At 43.1% G+C, this 23,741-nt stretch overlaps 1 protein-coding gene across 1 annotated transcript in view; it reads right to left on the bottom strand.

The window, feature by feature from the left end:
- TSC22D1 (TSC22 domain family member 1) overlaps nucleotides 1-23,014 on the bottom strand; it is a 97,324-nt gene extending 74,310 nt beyond the window's left edge. The window contains exon 1 of the mRNA XM_018556610.1: nucleotides 20,212-23,014. Within this exon, the coding sequence (XP_018412112.1) occupies nucleotides 20,212-22,958 (2,747 nt within the window). The 5' untranslated portion in view covers nucleotides 22,959-23,014. The remainder of the gene's footprint in view (nucleotides 1-20,211) is intronic.
- Between the last annotated feature and the right edge of the window lie 727 nt (nucleotides 23,015-23,741).

Raw genomic sequence — 23,741 nt, 5'->3', positions numbered from 1 at the left:
ATATACATATACATACACACACATACATATATATACACATATACATATATATATATATATATGACACACACAGCTTACTAGCACACAAAAAAGTGTCTGCATAAGAACTTTCAAGGAAAAGGAGCCACCCCAAAAACAAACTCCAGAACAGTGTTTAGGGGAGCAGCTGATTCTGCAGGAAACAAACATTTACAGGGTTATTTCACAAAAGGGTGAAGAGATTGAAGAAGTGAACGATCTAGGACAACACAGCTTTACTGGAAAGTGAGCCGAATTGGAGAATTTCTCCAAATCAGTTATGTTGTCCTAGATTGGTCACTTCTCCTGCCTTCTCCAAACTCTTCACCCTTTTGTGAATAACCCTTTTAATCATCAAGAAGCAGCATCCTTTGTAAATTATTCAAAATAGTTTAAAAACCTTTTGACTTTAATTTCACTTTAATAAAAATATTCAACTCTGAAGATAAATTGAAAGATTATGACAGTTTGCATTCTCCCCTGAGGCTTAAACAGTCAACACACAACCCTTGAATGCAGATTGTAATTAACTTTGTATTGCCATTACAAGCCAACATTCCATATTGTGCTACAGACCACAATTCTAAGCCTTTAAAGTAACACCATGTTAAAAGGTTGCCTTCAGTATGTCATTTTCAGGTCATGCATTACTAGAAGGGTAACCTATATCGGGGGAAGATGCAAAGCTGAACTCATTTCCAGGTTCAGCTTTGCATTCTCCCCTCCCCCCCCTTGACACCTCTTGGCCTCCATTTGCTCTTTGAACACCAAATAGGAAACATCACACTACTGCTTCATTGTCAAACAGGAAGGTGGCACAATAAGACCCCATTCACACTGAGCTACAAGCTTTTTCAGCACTGATTTGAGCTGAGCAAATGAGCTACAGTGCACATTTTGTTGCGCTACGTAGCTGTTCTTTTGGCAGCCTATCAAAGTCTATTGGGGCCAAATCGCTCGAAATCCCCCCCCAAAATAGCTCATGTTCGAGCAACATCTTCATTGAAATGCATTGGAAGAGCTACATTGAGCTTCACATTTGAGTGATTTTTGAGCGGAAATCATGCTACAAATCGCTCGGTGTGAACGGGGACCTAGCTGGAAAGGTCACACAGTACATAATGGAGCCACCTTCTTGGCAATGCAGTGTGAATAAAGCTGGCCATACACAAATGTTATCTTCGTTCAACCCGCCTTTTGATCTACATAAAGCACTGAAAACTATTTTTGTAATAACTGTTCAAGAAGTGCGTAAAAAAAGGAGGGCATGAACGTTTCCATTAGAGCCTGTTCACACCAAATGCAGACCAGATCTACATGAGTTTCTGCACACGCAGGGCAGTGGGTTGTGCTGTGTTTTGGGCCCTTTTAGGTAAAAAAACATTTTTTTTTTTAGTTTGGAATGGGCTTTTAGTGCGTTCCAGGGCGTTTGCATGCATTTTTTATGCGTTTGCATGCGTACCAGAGCAGGTAAAATAGGGCTTGCTGCAGTTTTTTTACATGCTCTGGTACTGAACGCTGCGGTGTGAACTAGAGCCCAAAATACCATTGGAATACATTGGACGCAGTTTTGATCCGGTCTGTAACTGCTCTGCTCCTTGAACATGTTTGGTGTGAACAAGGCCTCACAGAACATGCGGGGTCTGTTCAAGGCTTAATTCTGCATTCTCAATCATGCATTTGAGCACACGGTTTCCACTGAAATCTCTGCAGCTGCAAGAAAAACACAAACACTTGTTGTGACACACATATGTGCATTGACATGCATTGCAAGGTGCATTAGGATGCCAATGTTGAGGAATATTTTCATTAATTTTATGTGCCTAAAACAGAAAAATGTGAATGGAGCCATCTTCCCTAGGGTAGAATATAAGCATGGATGTCTTACAGGATTTTGCCTACAGCGATATGTGGGATCAAAAGGTGCAACAGTTTTGTTAATGCAGAGAAACCACCGTAAAACGTATTGACACTAACATTGAATCCGGCCAACTTTGATATGACTAACCATTACAGATGCCACAGAAGCATTATGACTGCTATAAATGTAAATAATTTATACACAGTATCTGGTCAAACACTAAATAAGTAATGTTAATAACCAAACAAATGGTCCCCATTTGTAACCAACATGTCTCAACATTTAAAATCATCTTCTGGCTTCGATGGATAACGCCTATTAAGTTACTTGGTAATTTTTCTTACCATCATTCTAATGAATATAGAAGAAGCATTTTATAATTGCATATGTATGTCATAACATCCACTGTAATTACCTCTGCGCCAATTTTCATAGAACTAAAGTATTAATAGCCACAGTTAATCAATGAATCCAATTTATTTTAAAGATAATAATGCTCGTCCAGTTTTAACTTCACAGGTGGCAAGAATGCTGCCCATCCTCAAACATTCTGGTTCTCTAACATTTGTGAACCAGTGTGCTGCGCTTGGTATTGTGATACGTGCTATATTTATACCACAAACGAAACCAATATAAGTGATCAAATCCTACTTGCAACTAAATGCAATCCAAAAGTGCATATGTGCATGAACGTTAATAAATACACGTGTCATATAAATATGGTGAAGGTACGAATATAAAACTGATTGGTTAAATATGATAAGTTAAATAAGTTAATGAATAATGCATATGTGTGCCATAAAGTGAAAATACAATGTGGATACTAAATGGTTGAATTATAAACCAGGTAAATTAATCAGTCTGGCAATCGGCAACAATAAATAAAAAGGACAATAATTTAAAGGAAGACTGATGTATAACCAATCTAACACATCTAAAACCACATCTAATGGTATAAAGTGAATAAATATAGGTGGATAAATATAAAATTGTATAAGCGAGGGTTGTAACACCAATAGTCTATTTTCTACCGAATGTTATTAGAAATCCAGTGTCTTTTGTTTATACTTCCATTGATGCGCCCGCAAAATAGAAAAAAGGAAACCTTCTCTGTAAGTTTCTCTGTCCTCTCCTGCCGTCAGGCTACACTTCCTCTCACACACCCACTTTAGTCCAACTTGGTGCAGGGCAAGTATACATTTATTACCGCTGACAAGGCCACAGGGATCTTTTAAAACCATGAAGTAGCCACAGCTGCTATAGTGCTTTACAGAAATCTACCAGGTCCTGTAATGCTCTGTGCTGAGCGACTTCCTCTCTGCTGTGAAAACACAGCAACTCACTCGGCAAATAATTTTCAGTAATCAATAAAAATGAAACTAATAATAATGATGGCCCCCTTGCATTGGTGGCTAGTGAACTGTGTCCTTTTTTAAAAACTGTTTTTTTATAATAATATATTTGTCGAAGAAAAAAAAAAAAAATTTAATATTTCATATTTACAGGACTAAACAATTTATAAAACAGTTTGTGACTTTTTACAGAGGCGCATTAGAACATACATAATGGCCATATACCAACACAGTGAATGAAGGAGCTACCAGGCACTTGGATTGCACCACTACTCCAGGTCAACATAATAGGTACAGTTAGTGTCCTTGCCACTGCTCAGATATGTAGAAGTTCAACCACAAACTGCAGGGAAATTATTAGCCTTCAAGCAGAGATTTTCAGGTGAAGGGTAACAGGCTTTGTCATAAAACATAACTAAAACACAGGGGCTCTAAGGCTGGGTTCCCACCTAGGCGGTTTTCAGCGCTTTCGTACTCGCGGAAAACCGCTCAAGCAGGGAACTGCCATTATTTTCAATGTGTACATGTACTTCTTTGGGGCGTTTTGGTCGGGCGGTTCCATTGGGATACAGCCAAGCATCCCGCGGAAACGCGCGCTTGCCGCGCGTTTTTTTTACCGCGCATCGAGGTAAAAAAACAGTGCGGAAAACGCGCATATTCAATCCGCCCAGGTGGGAACCCAGCCTAATGGTCAGCAGTAACAAGTGTATTAGGCCATACGGCTATTAGGACAGCCATTATTACATACTTTTTCTCCGGAAACACTCCAGTATCCATTTATAATGTATTAAATGTGATGTAAACTGCTGCAAATTTACAGCTAATGATAGTTTAACATGAAGAAAAAAAAACCTCCTCCTCCCAGGACAAATCTTTACATGCAGGATGCACCAGTCATTTCTTATCTCTCATGAAACATACTATATTACTTGGAAAAGACATACACACGAAAGGATGAGCTTCTACACAAAACTTAAACACTATCAGTATCACCACGGCTGCAGCAGTCATTAGAATCTTCCATGAACAGGTTTCCCTGGATGTCATAGTTGTAATGCAATACTACTGTGTGACAACACCAAAGAAAAACATTAAGAAGCGGAAACGTAACTTGGTTGACTGGCTCCAAGAATTGCGGCGGGCACAAAAATCTGAATTCCTAAATAACGGACTGTTTTAAATTCCTGCCAAGACCGTATTCTAGAAATATCCACGCTTCATTTAAATATGTTTTCACTCAGAAAAAAAAAAAAAGACTTTTAGAGTTGGGTTCCCCAAGCGTAATTTTGACCCTACTTGAACCCTAGTGGAGGTGAATTATGGGACCTGCGGATTACAAAGGTCTACCTGCAAGCACAAGTCAAATACCAAATAAAAATTCCCTGGAACAGCTGAAATGCGCAATGCTCTGTAAGCCCACATTCACACCTGCGTGTTCTGTTAATGTGTGCCAAACGTGCACAAGAACACATGCTTTGGAGCACGTTGAGAGAAACTTGGCCAATCATGCAGCATGCTTGCGTTGCCATTTACTTCTAATGGCACTCCAAATAAAACCAGGTAGACGCATTGTTTTTTGTGCCGAATTTGAGGGCATTAGAATGGGAACACTAAAGCAAACAGATGCGGAACATTATCGCATAACCTGCTACATGCAATTCTTTTGCCACCATGCCCAGTCACTTCAGCACCCATCTTTCAGCACAAGGGGCATTCGGTAGGGAGTGCTGCAGTTATCTACGATTATGTCTTTTGCCACTTTTGCCGCGCTTTCAGGCCCCATTGAACTCAGTAGGGACAGGTCGCGAATGAGCAGAAAAAAAAAACACGAACGTGACGCGCGTTCGTGAGACGTGCAGATACGATTGCAGGATAAATAAGCATATCGCTGTATACACCATAGAGAAAAAAAAAATGGGGCAGCCCTACACTTTCAAATATATATCAGAGCACCAAGCATATATGTATATGTATGCATGCTATTGATAAGCAACAATGTGCGTGTGCTGCAATGCAAGGCGCCTTGTGCAGTGCACAAGATGCAGCCTGCACCATTTAGCATGCAGTGCATATAACGCATTGACCGTAGTCTTTATGGCCCATTAACACCAGTCAGCTGCGGTAATATTAATGCATGGCTGTTCTCGAGGCACCCACTTCGAAGTGCATCACAACACGCAGTATCACACTACCTTGGGTCGTGCTGCCAAAAGGAGTGATTGCTGGTGTGTTGTAGTGTTTTAGGTAGAGCATTGAAATGCCATAACGTTAAACGCAACATACCAGATTGGTGTGAATGGACCCTTACAGGTATCCATTACCGATCACAGTGTATACCGTGATGATGCCTTTGTCTGCTTTTCTCTCTCCAGAAGGGTGGCACCATTTTTGTTTAGGCACTGCACAGGTCAGCATCTACTTACTGGCTGACGTGCCGGCCCAAATGACACAATCATGTAAATCCTGATCCTGACACAGATCAGCCCCTGCTACAAACTCTTAAGTGTGCTTTGCTACGACAGGACAACGTTGATCACTGGGATCACGTAAAGGCTGCTTTTTTAAGGGTAAAAGGTATAGCTTTTTCAAAAAATTATACTGTTGCTGTATACACTGCCCAACTTCTTCAGAAATGTATTCATGCAGATCTGTAAAGGTAATGAAATATCCACTTTAATAGCCAATGTTTATGTAAAGAGAAGGATTATAAGTGGAAAGGACACTTGTAATCATTACTACCACACAATGTGTTGGTTGTTGGTATTCTCATTTGGCAATTAAACAATACATACAGCCGAGAAGTGTTGGTATTAAAAGCTGAACTCCCGGATAGGTAAACATTGTTTAAAATACAAGAGTCATAAGTAATGTTACTTGAATTTCTGTGTCATTTGTATTTTTTTTAGATCAGTGCAGTAATAGAATGTGAAACTTTTCCTCCATGCAGCAGCTTCCTATAATCAAGACCAATCACTGCTGCTCTCTCTTTATGCAGGCGACTGGTCTTGTATCCGCCCCCTTCTTCTGTAGTTTCCTACATGCAGTCTATAGACTGCAGGGTCTGCACAGGTAAAGTTCACTGATGATGCCGCTTCTCCCTTAAAGTAATATTTGGGTTTTGTTATAAAAGGTATTTGGTATAGACAATGTGGATTTGTATCCTTTGTTTTTCAGGCCTAAAATGTGGAATATAACATGGGTACAAAAAAAATGAAAAAAAGGCCTCAGTCATGAAGGGGTTAAAGAATATATTTATATTCAAGTATCTGTGCATAGCACTGCTGTTACTCTGCTGGAGTACTGACATGACAACTGTATCATAAACGGAGACTGGAGTACACAAACTGAATCTTAATCATTTCATACACTGAACACCTACATCACTGATACAGAAAGCAACGTGCTGCCTTCCGGCACTAAAGGTGCTTTAGGCAAAAGGCCTTTTGTTCTCATCTGGCAACAGCATCATCATCATCATCAACATTCCCTTTATAAAGAACAGCAGTGGAAATTCACTGGCTTATTTCTACTTCACAAAGTATAAGGAAGAGCAAGTACTGCAGCTTCCGTGTGTGGTTTGCTCCTGAAATAAGAGCAGAGAAACAGCCTTTACTAAATGAATCAATTATGAATCCCCTTTACTAACAGCCCCCCACTCAAACCCCTTTTCCTCATACTATGGTGCCCTAAAGCGACTCTGAGGCCTGTAGATGGAACCACGAAGTACAGCAGGGAGGGGAACAGTACCTTTAGCACAGGGGTAGCCAAACTCCGGCCCTCCAGCTGTGGTGAAACTACAAATCCCACGATGCATCTCTCTCCGGGAGTCATGTCTGTGGCTGTGATAATCTTGCAATGCCTCATGGGATCTGTAGTTCCACCAAAGCTGGAGGGCCAGAGTTTGGCTACCCCTGCTTTAGCATATAATTCACGACTAGGAGAACTTCCGCACATGCGACTGCTTAGACACCCCCCATTCTTCAAAATTACATGGGTCTCCATCAGGAATGACATCATCAGAGGCATAGGATTACACTGATGTTATCATCAGGGAGTGGGGTCTAGGAACAGTAAGAGCCGCTTAGTTACAAGCATTGCACCTCCATTAATATAGTAGCTGCACAATACTGGGCCTAAGCAAAAGAGCTACTACAAAAAAAAAAAACAAAAAAAAAAAAAAAAAAAAAAAAAAAAAAAAAAAAAGGAAGGTCAGTGCCGTTTCAGTCACAGCCACATTATCTTGTACTGTTTCAAGGATTGCCTTAGTCAAAGTTTGCTTCAAAAGAAGCTTTTGCTTATAGAAATAGGAAGTTTACCACCACTGACTTTCTTTTGAAAAGTTAACTGTCTGGATGATTCTGATCTAATGGCTTCAGTAGATTAGTATATTTGGTAGGCAACTAGCATTTTCAGAAGGCCAGCAATGGCAGCTTGCATACCTGTCAGCACAGGTTTCAGATCAGATCTGACCCATAACCATCTTTTAATACTGCCAAGCATGAAGCAAAGCCTGCTTGTATAATTAAACATAGCTTCCCCATATACCGAAAAGAGGCCTTTAAAACATCAAGGCCCCAATAAAACCTATAAAAGATATGTGCTGTATCACACAGAACTGCTCGAGCCTGCTCTGGGTCAGTGTTTCAGAGTGAGGTAATCCTAACCTGCATATGTAGTTACATATGCAACAAAGCCACTGGATCTGCATGAAAGCCAGGGTACTCGTAAATTCGATAGAAGAAATCAGAGATGGCAGCAGCCGTACCCATTTCTTACTATGGTTCTGAATGCAAATTCGGATTAAATTTTGTGAATTCGGATGCATCCGAATGTCCAAATTCCAATGAGGCCAAATGCAAATAAATACGAATGATCATCCAAATTTTGTTCAAAATTAAACAAAAACAAAAAAACAAAAAAAATCGGACATGTGACTTTTCTGGCCAATCAGAAAACCAAGCTCAAAACTAAAATGAAATTCCAAAAGATCCGAATAACAAAACGGAACGGTGTTCGGATTTGAAAATTCCATATAAGAAAATTCCATGTAGTGTGACTAGCAATTAAGTTTAAGTAACACAGACAATCCTTCTGTTTGTTAATATCTAAACACTCCAAAAAGTGTGCATATGTATAACTACTAGATTGGGGTCCCTGGAACTCCTAAAATATATATGACAAATGGGATAAGAGAGGTGAACATACTGCACCTTTTAGGAGAATATGGAAGAAAAAAAAAAAAATGATATATATAGATATGTATATATATATATATATTTATTTATAGTCCTCAATCTCTTTTTCTGTGTCCCCTGTTATCAATGAACAGGAATCCTCTACGAGTGTTCCTGTTCATTGATAGCATGAGGACAGAGTATGTTTACTATAACTACAACTATGAATGAACAGGAGGAGAGCTCAGCCTCCTGTGACAGCGCGGCCTGTCTCCGCCCCCACACCGCTCTGCCGGACTGTGATAGGAGGCTGAGCGGTGTGGGAGGAGACGCTGCCCGCTCACAGCGCTCTCTCGGCCGACTGTTACACTTTCTCTTTCCCGCTGGGACACAGAGCAGCGCCTAGCAGGGAGGAGAGAAAGCAGGGATGCGCCGATGTATCAGCAGAAAAATGGCACTTTCAGCATTATGCCAAAAGTGCCATTTTTGGCCGATATATCGGTGCATCCCCAACATACATACAATTAGCATGGTTCACAACATATGAACCATGCTAATGGCATTCACTCAGTATATGGCCGCAAGTTTATAAATCTGTAGTCTGGAGTTTACCACTTGAGTTCTAGGATGAAATCTGGGCTGACAGTCCTGTAGAAGATAAATAGATTTCTGATCTTACCTGCTGAGGCATCTATCAGGCTACAAGCGTACCTCAAAATAAATTAATCAAACACTACTCATCTTTACTGGACCTGTATCAAGCTGAAATAAAACGTATAACAGAGAGAAAGCTGCAATGAAAAGAAGAAAAGGTACGCTAAATAGATTTTACCAGATTCTGTCTTCTGTTCATGTGACAGCTACATTAAACCACAACTTCCTCTATACTGCACAGTGTATAGATGGCAAACAACTGTTACAAAACAGTGCTAAGTTATGGCACATTTTGCATAATACTGCAGTCCAAATGTGTCTGTATCAATGCTGGTTGGTGGTGCATAGTTTTAAGCTTTCGCTTTCCATTTACACCACAGCCACTTGAGGAGAGTCTGTTGCTGAGCTATATACACCGGTATGTACAGGAGAATTTGGGGCAAAGAAAAAAAAAATAAAAATCTATATACATTTCCTGGAATGGGAGGTTATACGAGAGTCCTTAGAGTTCTGGCCAGTGTCCAAACACCTGTTGATACCTGCATATTACCTAGTCATCTCTGAATCTGCCTGTGTCCTGTACCCTACAATCAAGAAATTCCCTTTATCTGTAGGCACTGTCTGAATGAAGGTCCAATGGTTCCCTGTTCAAATATGCTGAAAAAGCCAACCTTTTCCATTCAACCTTTTCCATTGGGTGTTTCACATGTGCTCCATTGTGCTAAAAATATATTCACTCAGTAAACCCTCAAACCAGCTATGGACAATTACTTAGAGAACTATGGAGGCGAGTGAAAACCACCCTCATAGTTCGAGCCGACGTGTGACAATGAAAAACTGTCACAGGTCGACTCAATAGATCGGGAAGTGAGCGAACACATACCGGCACTCGCTCACTTCTCGATCATGTCCCTGCAGAGAGCGGTGACTGTTACTCACGGCTCCCTGATAGGCAGAGCCAGCTGTCACTCACGCAGCTGGGTGGATCCAGACAGTATTGTCGGGATCCGGCTGCGGCGTCTCAGTATACCGCGAGCTGTAGCTCCCGATATACTGAGCTTTGGGTGACAGTAGGACGCTAGTTTGTGTCCTCCCGTTACCCTTAAGAGAACGATGGGGAAAAACACTGACCCCATAGTTCTCCTTTAAAAAGGTAAAAAACAGCATGTCTCACCCTAATTTTTGCAAAAAAAGTCTATTATTCCAACTGAAATTTAGGGAACAAAATTAACTGTTTAAAGGAAAGATTTCATAGAAGAAACAGAGGCTGCCACCACTTACATCTGCATTTACAAATACCTTCATTACTCAATGACATGGTAGAAGAATGCACCACAAGTAAGCGAGGGGAAAAGTTAAAAGTCACTATCTGCATACGTTTTGCAGGTCATGGACTCAAAAGCACAAGAGTCATTTGCCCTAAACACCAGATTTCAAAAAGGTAAAATAATTGTTAGATCTTCCAACATTTTTTTTTTTTAGTACAAGGGCCTGCACCACTGGATATAAATGTAATGGGTTTTTTAGGTTGATCCCCATATTACATAACTTTGGTATATCAACAAAAAGATTGTACTGTGGGCAGCGCAGTGACTCAGTGGTTAGCATTTCTGCTTTACAGCACTGGGGGTCCCCGGTTCAAATCCTGGTCAAAACAGTATTTGCATGGAGTTTGCATGTTCTCCCTGTGCTTGCATGGGTACTCCGGTTTCTTCTCACACTCCAAAGACATGCGGGTAGGTTAATTGGCTCCTGTCTAGATCGGCCCTTGTATGTGTGCATGTATGCGGGATAGGAACCTTAGATTGTAAAGTCCTTGAGGGCAAGGACTAATGTGAATGTGCAACTATGTAAAGCGGTGTAAATTGTTGGTGCTATATAAATATATAATACCTGTAATAGAGTCAGACTGTAGCCTGTATGAACTAGGGATGCACAGATACTGGTTTTGCGGCATCGAGGACAGATATTTTTTTTTTTGGTACTCGCCAATACCGAATACTGATACCAGACGTCCCATTAAGGAAGTTGGGTGGCGTGTAAAGACTCGCTTGGCAGTCAGGAGCCGCACGGCGTGTAGTTTTGCCGTCCAGCTTCCTGATACCAAAGTTCTGTAATTGGAATAAGAATAGGGAGTATCTGGGCGAGTAAGAGTACACCCAAATACTCTGTATTGGCACCGATACGATTATTAGTATCGGTATCAGTGCATCCTTAGTATGAACCAGCCCAAATTTGCTGCGTGAGTGCTGCTGTGGGCACCCTTCCACCCAGCATTCCTTCATCAGATGATCAAAGGAGCACGCCGGAAGATTCTCGGCCAAAGAAAGCTAGCAGCCAATTAGCTACAAGCTCCGTTTGGGTACTCTGGCAGTGGCCAGCAGCCAATGTCAGAATACAATAGAAACAGCAGGGAATTTCTTGATCAACGCACGTAAGTGCTGATGGAGGAATCTGTTCTATATTTTCATTCAGCCCGCAGGTTGAACGAAAAAAGAAAACATTTTTTTTTTTTTTTTTTTAAGGAAAAAATGAATGCAGCCACCACATTTAAAGTAACACTAAACTCAGGAGTTAAATCTTAAAAATACATTACAGCACCTTAACTATTAGCAAAAATGTATCTTATTTGTAGATCACTAAGCTGTAGATCCTCAAATCATCTCTGAATTCATACTGACACTGTCCTTCCTTCTGGAGGGTGGCTACTTGTGTGTGATGTAAAGTAGCCACCGCTCCAAGAGCTCACTCCGTGATGGACTACAATCTCAGTACAAATTAGTAAACTAAATGTGAGATTAAAGTCCATCACAAGAGTGAGCTTGGAGTGCTAACAGTGTGAAAGTAAGGCCTTGCCCTAAAGTGACACTAAACTCAGAAGTTAAATTATGATGATTATTATTATACTACAGGATTTATATAGCGCCAGCAGTTTGCGCAGCTCTTTACAATATACAGAAGTCATTACAGTTACAATACAAATCAAGACGGTAAGGAGAGCCCTGCCCGTGAGAGCTTACAATCTAAAAAGGGAGGGGCAAGTGATATACATTCCAGTACCTCAACTATTAACTATTAACAAAAATGTATCTTATTTGTGTATCACTCGGCTGTAGATCCTCAAATCATCTCTGAATTCATACTGACACTGTCCTTCTGGAGGTTGGCTACTTTTGTTCCCCATGGTTCCTGTGTATGTTGTAAAGTAGCCACCGCTCCAAGCTCACTCCTGTGATGGACTACAATCTCAATACAAATTAATGAACTAAACGTGAGATTGTAGTCCATCACAGGAGCGAAGGCTACTTTGCAACACAAATAGGGAAAGTAGCCACCCACCAGAAGGAAGGACAGTCTCAGCCCCAATTCAGAGATGAGTTGAGGATCTACAGCCGAGTGATACACAAATAAGATACATTTTTGTTAGTTGAGGTACTTAAATTAATTTTTAAGCTTCAGTGTCACTTTAAGGATTGTTAAACTGCAATATTTTCAAGGTTTGTTTTTGGGCTTAGATACACTTTAAAATCTGACTAATTTCTATATGGCAACACAGACTGAAACTGCACATTCCTCAGGCCTTGGTCACCCAAGCGCGTTCCAGGAGCAGAGCAGTTACAGACCGGATCAAAACTGTGTCCAATTAATTCCAATAGTATTTTGGGCTCTAGTTAACACCGCAGCGTTCAGTTTCAAGAGCTCAGTATACCGCGAGTCTGGATCCGCCCAGCTGCGTGAGTGACAGCTGGCTCTGCCTATCTAGAGGCAGAGCCAGCTGTAACCGCCCCCTCCCCCGTCCGTTCCGCCAGTAGGCGCTGGAGGATCGGAGCAGGGAGGGGGGAATCCAGCCCCTCCTGTCACGACTCTCTGCCATGACAGGATCGAGAAGTGAGCGAACGCCGGTATGTGTTCGCTCACTTCCCGATCTACTGTACTAAGCCGACCTGTGACAGTCTCATTGTCACAGGTCGGCTAGAACTATGTGGTGAGTGAAAAGCGCTCACCTCATAGTTCTCCTTTAACAAATGTAGCTCTTTTCAAGCAAACACATTTTACAGAGTACACATGAACCTTGTAAGCACTGACGATTGGGTCTACTGTCCCAGTTGCCGGGAAACACAAAAACGACACTGATATTTAGTGCTCTTCCAATTGTAATTGTTTAAGCAGAACATTTCTTCTTCACTGAACTGTAAATCTACACACATCCATTGTTCTCAAGTACCTTTATATACAGAAATTCTCCGGGTGACCTTGGACAAGATACCGGAATATAAAATAACACCTACTATGTAGCGCTGATTATATATTAAACCACGGATTTCAAATACCACAGCAAATTCTGAATGACCATAAAAAAGATAAAATAGGATATCCTGCCTGTCTGGCGGGCGGAGATTCTAATCTTCGCTCTGTTGCACATCCACGGGACTTTCTGCTATCAGATACATCAGGGTGTGTCAGAAAGGGTGTCCCCCGCTGTGCAATGTGTTGTCACCCTCAGGTCGCTTTGTCACTACATATCAAGTAGCAGCCTGTGGGAGCAACCACAGCGTATGGCAGGGGACAAGACACGCTATCTGTACTCAAGGAGGAGAAACATTGCCACCCATGGGCAGGAAGTGTTTGAACTAAAGAGAACTTCCCCCTTTAAGCGTAAAGGATATCAAGCAGTAGATTTATGCCAAAAAAAAATATTTTTAAAAGTTATGAAAAAAGGTTTAAACTTACCTGTGTCTCCGGCGCACACTGCCGTCCGAAGATCTGAAAAAGCGGACGGATTGCGGATGCACAGTACAAATTTTTCGGACAGGAGACACACAAGTTCAGTCAATGGGGGTAACGTGCACCCGCACATACCGGGGGGGGGGGGGGGAGATATATGCTTTAAAGTGTATGTCAAATAAAAATGTATTTCTTCAACTTTTAGACAAAGTGATGAATGATTAGATCTCCTCTCGGGTATTTGCTGCTACTCATGGCTCCATTACAGAGATTTACCCTCACTGCTTGTCCTACTGACAACGGATTCACCAAACAGGAAGTTGGGGAAAATCCAAACAGAAACAGAAAGCAATAAAAATCTGTTAGGGGCTTGAGCTTTCTCCTTCTCTACTAATGCAAACCATTTTTATTTCTGTCTATGTTGCTGTTTGGGAGTTTTCCCATACTTCCAGTCTGGGGAAAAGTCAGCCGGTCAGGAAGGGAGGAGAAATCTCTCTAATGGAGCCCTGGATATCAGTAAAAACCTGACAAGGGTTCTCATGCTTCTTCTCTATCCAAAACTAAGAATAACAGTTTGGTTGGACATAGAATTTAATAACATACCAGGGGAGGCATTCTGTAGTTCACAGGAGTAAACTTGACAGGGCTGATAACACTGTTGACATTTCTGTTCAGCGCTGTCAGCTCGCTACTGAATGTTGAGTTTACTGGGTTTCTGGCAAGAAATACATTTAGTACTTGTAGAATTTTTTTTAAACACACGTGAATATGTGCACATACTGGAAAACCGGGCCTGGATATGTTTTGCCAAATGTGACAAAGGGCCCTGATCAACAAGTAACCCAACTCTGAATAGGACAGACAATAAAAGTAAGCATACCCATGTACCACCATTTCACTATAACCATTATGCTGCCCCGTCCAGTCATGCTTTCTGTACAGATGATGTGAGAAACACAGATTTATTCACATCTAGCAGAATTCGGTATCATGGATGTGCCCAGGCACCTCATACAACATCAACTAAAAGGCTGGATTAAAGTTTTACAGAAAACATAGGTCCAATCTGCTTTTTTGTAGTCCATCACAGGAGTGAGCTTGGAGCGGTGGCTACTTTACAACACACACAGGGACCATGGGGAGCAAGAGTATCCATTCTCCAGAAGGAAGGACAGTGTCAGCACCAATTCAGAGATGATTTGAGGATCATCAGAGTGATACGTTTAATAGTTGGGGTACATGAAAGCATTTTTTAAGGTTTAACTCCTGAGTTTAGTGTCATTTTAAAATACCAGAAAAAATATTTGGGGGAGCGGTGCCCTTGCTGCCAATGAGATGCATTTTTATTTGTCTGTGTTTTTCCTGCAGAGTTCCCCTGAATTCGTGTCTGGTGAAACATGTCAACAGGACAAGAAAGGAGGGATAAATCATGCAAACTGAGCCCTAGACAGCCTTAAAAACCCCAAAGTCGTTTTAAGCCTTCTATCCCAAAAAAAGTTTTTGACTTGACTTGACATACACAACAAAAGATGGTGAATTTTCGATTACCATTATTACATTTTGAATAGATTAGAGAGGTGTTAGAACCTCAGACACATGTTTACTGCGATCTGGAATTCTGCAAGAGATTTTCCTTCATTTCCTGTCCTGCCAAACAGGAAGGGAGGGAAAATCTGCAGCAAGGACACAAATACAAATCTGACAGGGGTTGCAGCCTTTGCCCATCTGCTTAACAAAACAATGTATTCCAAAAGGATATACTGCATTCTTCCTTAATTGCTAAACGGGTTTCTATATCCAGGTGTTGGAAATCCACTGAGGTTCCTCCCTTGGCGATATGGGCATCCGTTATGAATGTGATGAACATGGAGGGCGTTGTAGCAGAAGATAAAAACCGCACAGAACTTCACGGGCACATCTGCTTTTGTTGGGTGATGTTCAGTTTCTCTGATATCTTTATAGAGACATGTTGGCCTGACTGGGTGAACTCTCGAATCCTTGTCCTCTTCTCCTTTTCTTCTCTCCTGTATATTTTTCTCTTCATTTCTCACCAGTTTCTTCTATCTTGAGTCTGATGCTCTTTTTTCTCTCGCTTTCCTTTCCAAATTTAATCTAAGAGTTACTTTTGTCAGTAAGATTGTTTCGACTATTGCCTTCCATATCTTCTTATTTCTTTGGTATACGCACCAATACTCACCTTGGTACCAACGCATGTTAAGCGTGGGTCTTTTATATTGTTTTGTACATGTTTACTTTACACCTAACTAGGGATGCACCGATACCAATACTAGTATCGGTGCCGATTATTTGGGCGAGTACTCGTACTCGCCCAAATGCTCCGATGCCTAGCCCGATACTTCTGGTATCAGGAAGCCAGGCAGCGCGTCAATACACACTGCCGGCTTTCTGATTGGCCGGAAAGCCCGCTACATGCTCCCTCGTCACAAATGACGAGAGAGCATGGAGCCATCTTCCAAGCCAATCAGGCGCCGTGTAATGACGCAGCACGCAGCTTTCTGATTGGTCGGGAAGCCGGCTTCATGCTCCCTCGTCACCTCATGACGAGGGAGAATGGAGCCGGCTTCCCGGACAATCAGGAAGCCGGGCACTGCGTCATTACACAGTGCCCGGCTTCCTGATTGGCCAGAAAGCTGGCTCCGTGCTTTCTTGTCACCTAGTGATGCGAAGCATGGGGACTGCTTCCCTGCTAATCGGGAAGCCGGGTGGCGAGTCATTACATGACGCCTGGCTTCCTGAATGAGATTTCCAGTACTGGGTATCGTCAAGTAGCGAAACAAATATATTGGTACTTGTACTCTATACCAAAATACCGGTATCGGTGCATCCCTACACCTAACTGAATTGATACCACATATCTTATTCATATTGTGTTCTTTTTTTGCTGGTCTTGTTTTATCAGATTTGAAAACCTTAATAAACCTTGTTGGCCAAAAAATAAAAATGTATTCCAGTCTGAGTTACTGATGGACATTTACCCTCACTTTGGGTCTAGTGAAACCAATGTCAGCTGGACAGTAGGAAATATGGAAAATTCTCTCTAATTGGAGTCCTGGATAGAAATAAAACCCAGCAGAGATTTTGACCCTTCCCTACTCTATCTAGGACTAAAAAAGTAACCCTCCAGCTTGTGAAAGTTATGGGGATCCCAGCTCTATCCTCTACAGCTGCTGGGACTCAGCCTGCTGGGTTTGATGTTAGGCAAAAGTTGCTGTCTACCTTCTGCTCAACTCACCGTAGCAACACATGGAAAATAATGAAATAATGACAGACCGCAGAATAAGTCAGCAGAAATCCAAACAGGTGTTTCATGGTGCAATAGTATGGGAAGTTGAGGGGGACAGCTACAAACTGAAAAACACACCGTCAGTAACCCCGCTAGTACGTACCAAAATAACGCAATTAGATTTATCTGGACTGCAGCTCTACAACCTGGCTGTGCTGTCTGGCAGGATCGCAAGAACAAACAAGATTGCAAATCCTAAAGGATGCTAAAACTTAGCACATATGTATCTCACCTGCATATTTAGATGGTTGCCTAAAGTTAAACTACATCTTAAAATTGTCCCAACATTAACCATTGTTTTGTTTAAATTCACAAGACAAGTTTTTTAAACCAATGTAAAGAAGTGCCGTTGTCCATAGCAACAAATTACCTTGTTTAATTTCATCAAATCGATATGAAAAAATCTGAGGGTTTAATGTCACTTTTTAACAAAAACCAATACTGTAATGTGTGCCTTACTGTAATCCATTGTAGTTTCCCTTCTCTTTGCTGCTCTTCTTTTTAAATCTGTATCTCTACTCATGCTTGGGGAGAACTTCCCTTTGCAGCTGAGTGCCTCTTCCTGTAGTGCTGGCTCAGGTTGTGAACCTTCACACAGACACCATGTATCCATTTCAGAGACAAGGCAGTCTGCTGCAAAACAGAAGTTCTCCCCCAGCATGAGAAGAGATACGGATTTAAAAGGAAGAGCAGCAAAGAGAAGGGAAACAACCCATGGATTACAGTAAGGGACACATACAGTATTGTTGTATGTTAAAAAATCTGAGGGTTTAATGTCACTTTAAGTTGGCCACACGTTACATGTGCATCTGAACGTGCTAGCAAATGCGACTACTCCAGGAGAGTCCATTACCTAGCACAACCCCCTCTCTTCTTGCATGTCATAGCCCCATCCTCTTCTGGAAAGGTCTAATTGCTGGCCCAGCATCTCCACCCACCCCCTCATAGAATGGGAATACTATAGATCAGGGGTAGACACTCTGGCACTGCAGCTGTTGTGGAACTACAAATCCCATTAGGCATTGCAAGACTGACGGCCACAGGCATGACTGAGTCAGATGCATGATGGGATTTGGCGTTTCACCACAGCTGGAGTGGGGAAGAGAGGCTGAAAGGACTGATCTAAGAGCAAGCCAGCTCCACGTTAGGCAAGTATAACAACTTTTTAAACTTAGACAAAAATGAGCATTTAACTAGGGATGCACAGATATCGGCCGCCGAAACATATCAGCCGAAAATGGCACTTTTGCCGAAAGTGCCATTTTCTTCCAATATAGCGGTGCATCCTAGTCTCTCCTCCCCACTGGGCGCTGTTCTGTGTCCAAGCAAGGAGGAGAGAAACTGTCACAGGCGGCCGAGCGCTGTGAGCAGCCAGCGTCTCTTCGCCGCACCACTTAGCCTCCCGTCACAGATCAGAGGAGAGCAGTGTGGGCAGAGACAGCCCGCGCTGACACAGGAGGCTGAGCTCCGCTCGCTCACTGACACAGGAAGGAGAGCGAGTACACTCAGCTGAGTGATCGCTGAGTGTTTGTAGATCATTGAGGACATTGTATGTTTACTCTGTCCTCAATTATGAATGAATGGGAAGTGATCTACATCCCCTCCTGTTCATTCATAGTTGTAGTTATAGTAAATACACTATGTCCTCATGTTATGAATGAACAGGAACACATTTAGAGGATTCCTGTAAATGTATAACAGGGGCTGCAGAAAAAAAAAAAGATTGAGGACCTGTGTTCTCAATTTCTTTTTCTATTTTAAAAGGGAAATATCAGGGGTCTGTTTAGACCCCCGATATTTCCCCGAAGCCCCTAAAAGTAAAAAATACAAATATTTAATAAAAATGAATAAAAAATTAAAAAAAGTTAATAAAAATTTTTTTTTACATTGAAAAAAGTTAAAATAAAAAACATTTTCAGTATTGGCCTGCCATTTTTTTCCATTTCGGTTTTGAAATTTTAATTTCGGGTGCACCTCTACAGTTAACCCTTGCCATGTTTAAACTTCACTCTACAACAGAGCTCCCACCACCACTCAAATTCACCTTGGAGGGCTGGCCAAGTAGCGGGTCCCATCACTGGCTGCTGTGGTTCCTCCTGATGACCCCTAGTCACTGAAGGACTTATGGGCTGGTGGGAGGAACCACAGCAGCCACACACCCAGAAGTGTGAAAATGGGTGGTCACCAGGAGCTCTTCTGCAGGGTGACCACCCGTTTTCACACTTCGGGTGTGAAAGGTGATCACCTTTTCACCTAGCTCCTGGTGACCACCCGTGAATAGGGGTTTAGGCAACAGAGGTATGTAAAAAGCTCTATTCTTTGTATAATTCTTGTTGACCCATTAACAGGGTAATTTAAGGTTTAAACGCAACTAAAAGGAGGCAGAATCTCCGAGTTTGACATCCAAGTAACTGCAACTTAAAATTTACCTTTACCCAAGTTGGTTACTAAGAAGCTCCTTCATGGATCCATTTCCTCCGGTCGCATGATTGCATTGCAACTTCCTTCCAAAAAGGGGCTCACAGTCTAAAATATCTTGTGTTCCCAAAACACCAGCATAATAGATTTACATACAGGCTCACTTGTATTAATGTATTATGGGAAATAGGCCTGTGAACATGATGGTACACCTTTTGTCCAACCATATAAAACAGTGAATATTATGCAGATGATAACCAACAAATCCCCAAACACTCTAACATAATAAACATGTTCCATGCTGAAAATAGGTCTGAAATGCATCACTGTACATATATGATCAGTGACCCCACAAAGCCAGTCCAGCTAATGGATTTAAAAAATGTTCTAGTTACTATTCGAAAGGCAGTGTTAAAACTGATGAGCTGGGAATGTATTTTTATGCCGAGGCTGGGTGGGAGTACAGGAAAATACATACAACACAAAGGGAAATCATGACATTCTAATTCCACCAATGGAATAATACAGGATGCCAGTTATATGTCAAGGACAATAGCTCCTAAATTATGCAGTCAGCAAACAAGTACATTTGTATCAAGGGCCCTCAAAACCTTGCAATGTGTGATAAGCCTGCAAAATAATGATAACAGATACAATATTACAAAAGATTCATAGCAATAGGTGGCATAAGTAATGTATCCTTACCTGTCATCTTCACCATCAACCAGAGGAGTTGTAAGTGGTAGAGACCTCAAAGGAAGCAAGGATCCAGACCCTTGAATGTTACCATCCAAAGGAGCTCCTTCACCAACATGTGGAAAGCCAACCATGGCGTGCTCTAAGCGACGAGCATCTTCAATTTGATTTGCCACTGACTGTATAAATGATGTTCCCAAGAACTGACCAGTGGCCGTAAGCATATGTAGCGGAATATTTTGAATAAAGGGAAAACTTGGCATTACGTGAGCCTGGCTTCCACTTTGGACTAAATTCCCATTTTGTGCAGTTGGTAGTTGAGTAACATTTGGTGGAGGACCTAAAGTTGTTGTTGCAGGAGATATACCAGAAGGAATACTTGTATTCAGCTGTGGAACGGAAGGAACATTAGCGGCAGCTGGTATAGGACTAACAGCAGGCGCTTGTTGATTGGTCATTCCTTGTACTGCAGGATCCAGTAGCTGTGTTGGAGGCTTTGAAGGGAGTAAAGGATTTTGAGGTGCAATCATCACTGGCTGTGGATGAACAGAAGCACCCACTTGAATGCCCTGTGTGGGTGGCAGTACCTGTTGTGTTGGTGGGACATTCTGCTGAACAACAGATGATGTAGACTGACTGGCTGGTGCTGGCAGACTTCCTTGCTGGACCACACCAACAACTTGACTACCTGTGGCAGGCATGGTAGTCTGGGCATGTACCACAGGCTGAGTTGGAGCTACACACGTTGGTGGAGGCTGTGCTGGTGAAGACTGCATTTGCACTTGTAAAACTTGTCCTTGGACAACAGGGACTGTGGATGTGCTGCCAACTGCTGCTGAATTGGATTGCACAGGGCCAACGGCTGTCTGAAGTATTTGTGGATGTTGTAGGTATTCTGGTAAATTCCCCGGTACAGAACTTTGATTTGCTGGCATTACATGCCCAGTGGTCAGCTGAGTCGGAGCAGTTTGTTGATGTGCATACTGCAACTGTTGTTGAGGAACAGTTGGCAGAGTTTGAATAGGCTGCGTCTGTGGAGGATATGGCAACTGTTGTGGGATCATAGCAGGAACTGCTGGCTGTTGATGTCCTAAAGAAGATGGTACACCAAGAATGTTAACAGTGGCAGGCTGGACACCTACAGCAGTGGGCTGGACTCCAACAGCTGGATTTATAGAAGTTGTAGCAGCGTGTCCAACTTGTTTCTGTGGAGAGTAAGTCGCATCTTGTGAATGCATCTGCAATTGTGCAAGCTGAGGCTGTGAAACACTCTGTGGTATATTTGATGCAGGAACATTCTGGGGTAGGGCATTGCTGAAGTCCATCTGCTGAGGGCCCAGTGTTTGAAACCCTTGCATTGCAGGTGCCCCCATCTCTCCACTTCCAACACTTTCTGTGTAATGACTCAGAGTGCTGATATTACTACTGACTGAGCTCCCACTGGTGCTCTCTCGCTCAGACGTCACCTCAAGTGGGTTTTGTTTAACACTCTCTACCGCTTTGTTGACTACAGCTCCCTCTGAAGCAGCTGCCGTATTTTCTTTGTCATAGAACTCCATACATGTCCATCTGCCCTTTTTAAAAGGTTCTGTACTAGAGTCTAGTTTCACAACTCTAAACCTAGACGTTACAGCCAAAGGTGCTGCCGGCTGCTGCTGTGCTGCGGCTGATCCAGTTGCTGACCCCACAGCTGCAGTAGAAACATTGTTAGGGATATTAGATGAAGCAACACTACCATTTCCGGACAAAGTTACATTTGTATTAATGTGCCCAGACACAGCGCTTACATTGCTTGCACTTGTAACATTGGTTGAGTTTACATTGACATTAGTAGACAATGGACCTGTAACACCACTTACATTTTGAATATTAACGTTGTGTGAGGTACTACTCCCTGGAACAGGATTGATACCAGTACTTACAGGGCCACTTGCATTACGCGTTATAGGTGGTACGGTCCCCACGTTTGGAACAGCAACAGGAGGTGCAGAAGAGACTGGTCCTATTGTAACTGCACTGTCAGTACTTCCTTGGGTAGCTAGTTTCATAACGGCTGTGTTTAGAGAGGTCCCAGATAGAGATGCACTGGGTAAGCCATGGTGTGTAGCCGTAGGAAGTCCATGATGATGATGATGAAGATGATGGGGGTGGTGCACATTTCCATTTATCATGATATTTTGCTGAACATGGGATGGCAAATGTTGGAGATGTGGTTGGTTTGGAGACACAGCTCCTGGCGTCTCGGCTTCTTGAAAGTTATTCAACGTCTCCTCTGAAGAGCTTCTTTCTGGCCCGCCAAGGTCCGTGGCTCTAGATAAAGACACATCCAATATCTCAGAGGAGGACAGATCCTCCGTGTGGGACTCATCCAAGTCATCGTAGCTCTCAGTATCCTCAGCTATGCTGTTATTAGAGCTCATGCTGGCTGAAATCTGAGCAGGAGTCACACTGGTGATCTGAAAGCCACTTTTCTTTTTCATCTGCGCCCCGGACTGTCCCAGAGTTTGAGGCATCAAGTTCAGAGTCTGAGGGGGATGCTGCTGAGGTCCAGGAGAAGAGGAGGATACCGGTGGTGGCTGCACCAACATGGAAGGCTGGTAGTCATCAGAAGACAACATATGGCCACCCACTCCTAGCCCACTTGTCAAAGTCAACGGAGAGGGGATGCCAGTGGCACCGCTGCCCCTTCTGGGAACATCTGCCGGGTGCGCCATCTTCCTGGCAGATAGATCAGCAGATGGATCCGGCTGGTGCATTTTAATTCTCCTCCTCTCGCTCTCAGCCCACCCACCTTCACTCCTCCAAACGTGCAGGATGTGTGTCCCCTCAGTGAAGGGGGGACAAGGTCTGTGCCTCCCGCTGAGATCACACACAGGCAGGCAGATAGATGGACGTCAGCTGGCCAGTGCGCACTGTGTGTAGAATAGACGGATGTGATCGGCGCAGTGTCACTTCCAAGTACTGGCACGCCGCCTCCCTTCCCTCTATTAATGACAACGATCGGTGGCAGCAGCAGCAGTCCCTTTAATGACAGGCTCGATCCTCAGGGGGCAGCGGCGGCCGGGTAGTAGTTGTTGCCCTGGATCCGAGCGGAGGTCGGGGCTGTGTGAGCGGGGAGCTGAGCCGGGCGATGAGATCGGAGAGGGCTGGGACGAGCTGAGCCGGTGAACGCGGCCATCACTGACAGCCATCAACACTGCTCGTGACCGGGGCCCGGCGGCAGCCCCATCCTCGCACCGGGGGGAGGAGTGTCGGACACAGCGGCTGTATCGGTCTCCCTCCCGTGTACCGTCTGTGCTCGTAGGCGGTCAGTGAAGAAGAGGCCAGCGGCTCATGGAGGACTCCTCTGTCTCTCTCTCTGTGTATGGCTCCCCCGTGACTCTGCCTTTCTTTTCTCTCGCTGTGTCGCTGGGCTCCGGCTCCCTGTTACACGGCGCCTGTGCCTCCCTCCCCCTCCTAATCTAGCACGGTATTGGAGGACAGCGGCTGGGAGCCGGGGAAGCTGCTCACCGAGGGGCGGAGAAAACGCTCTGGTAGGT

This window comes from Nanorana parkeri, unplaced genomic scaffold (genome assembly GCF_000935625.1).
Source record: "Nanorana parkeri isolate BGI_ZX_2015 unplaced genomic scaffold, ASM93562v1 scaffold243, whole genome shotgun sequence".
In the NCBI taxonomy this organism is placed as follows: Eukaryota; Metazoa; Chordata; class Amphibia; order Anura; family Dicroglossidae; genus Nanorana; species Nanorana parkeri.
Note: the sequence above shows the minus strand (reverse complement) of the source record. Positions and strands in the feature narration are given on the sequence as shown.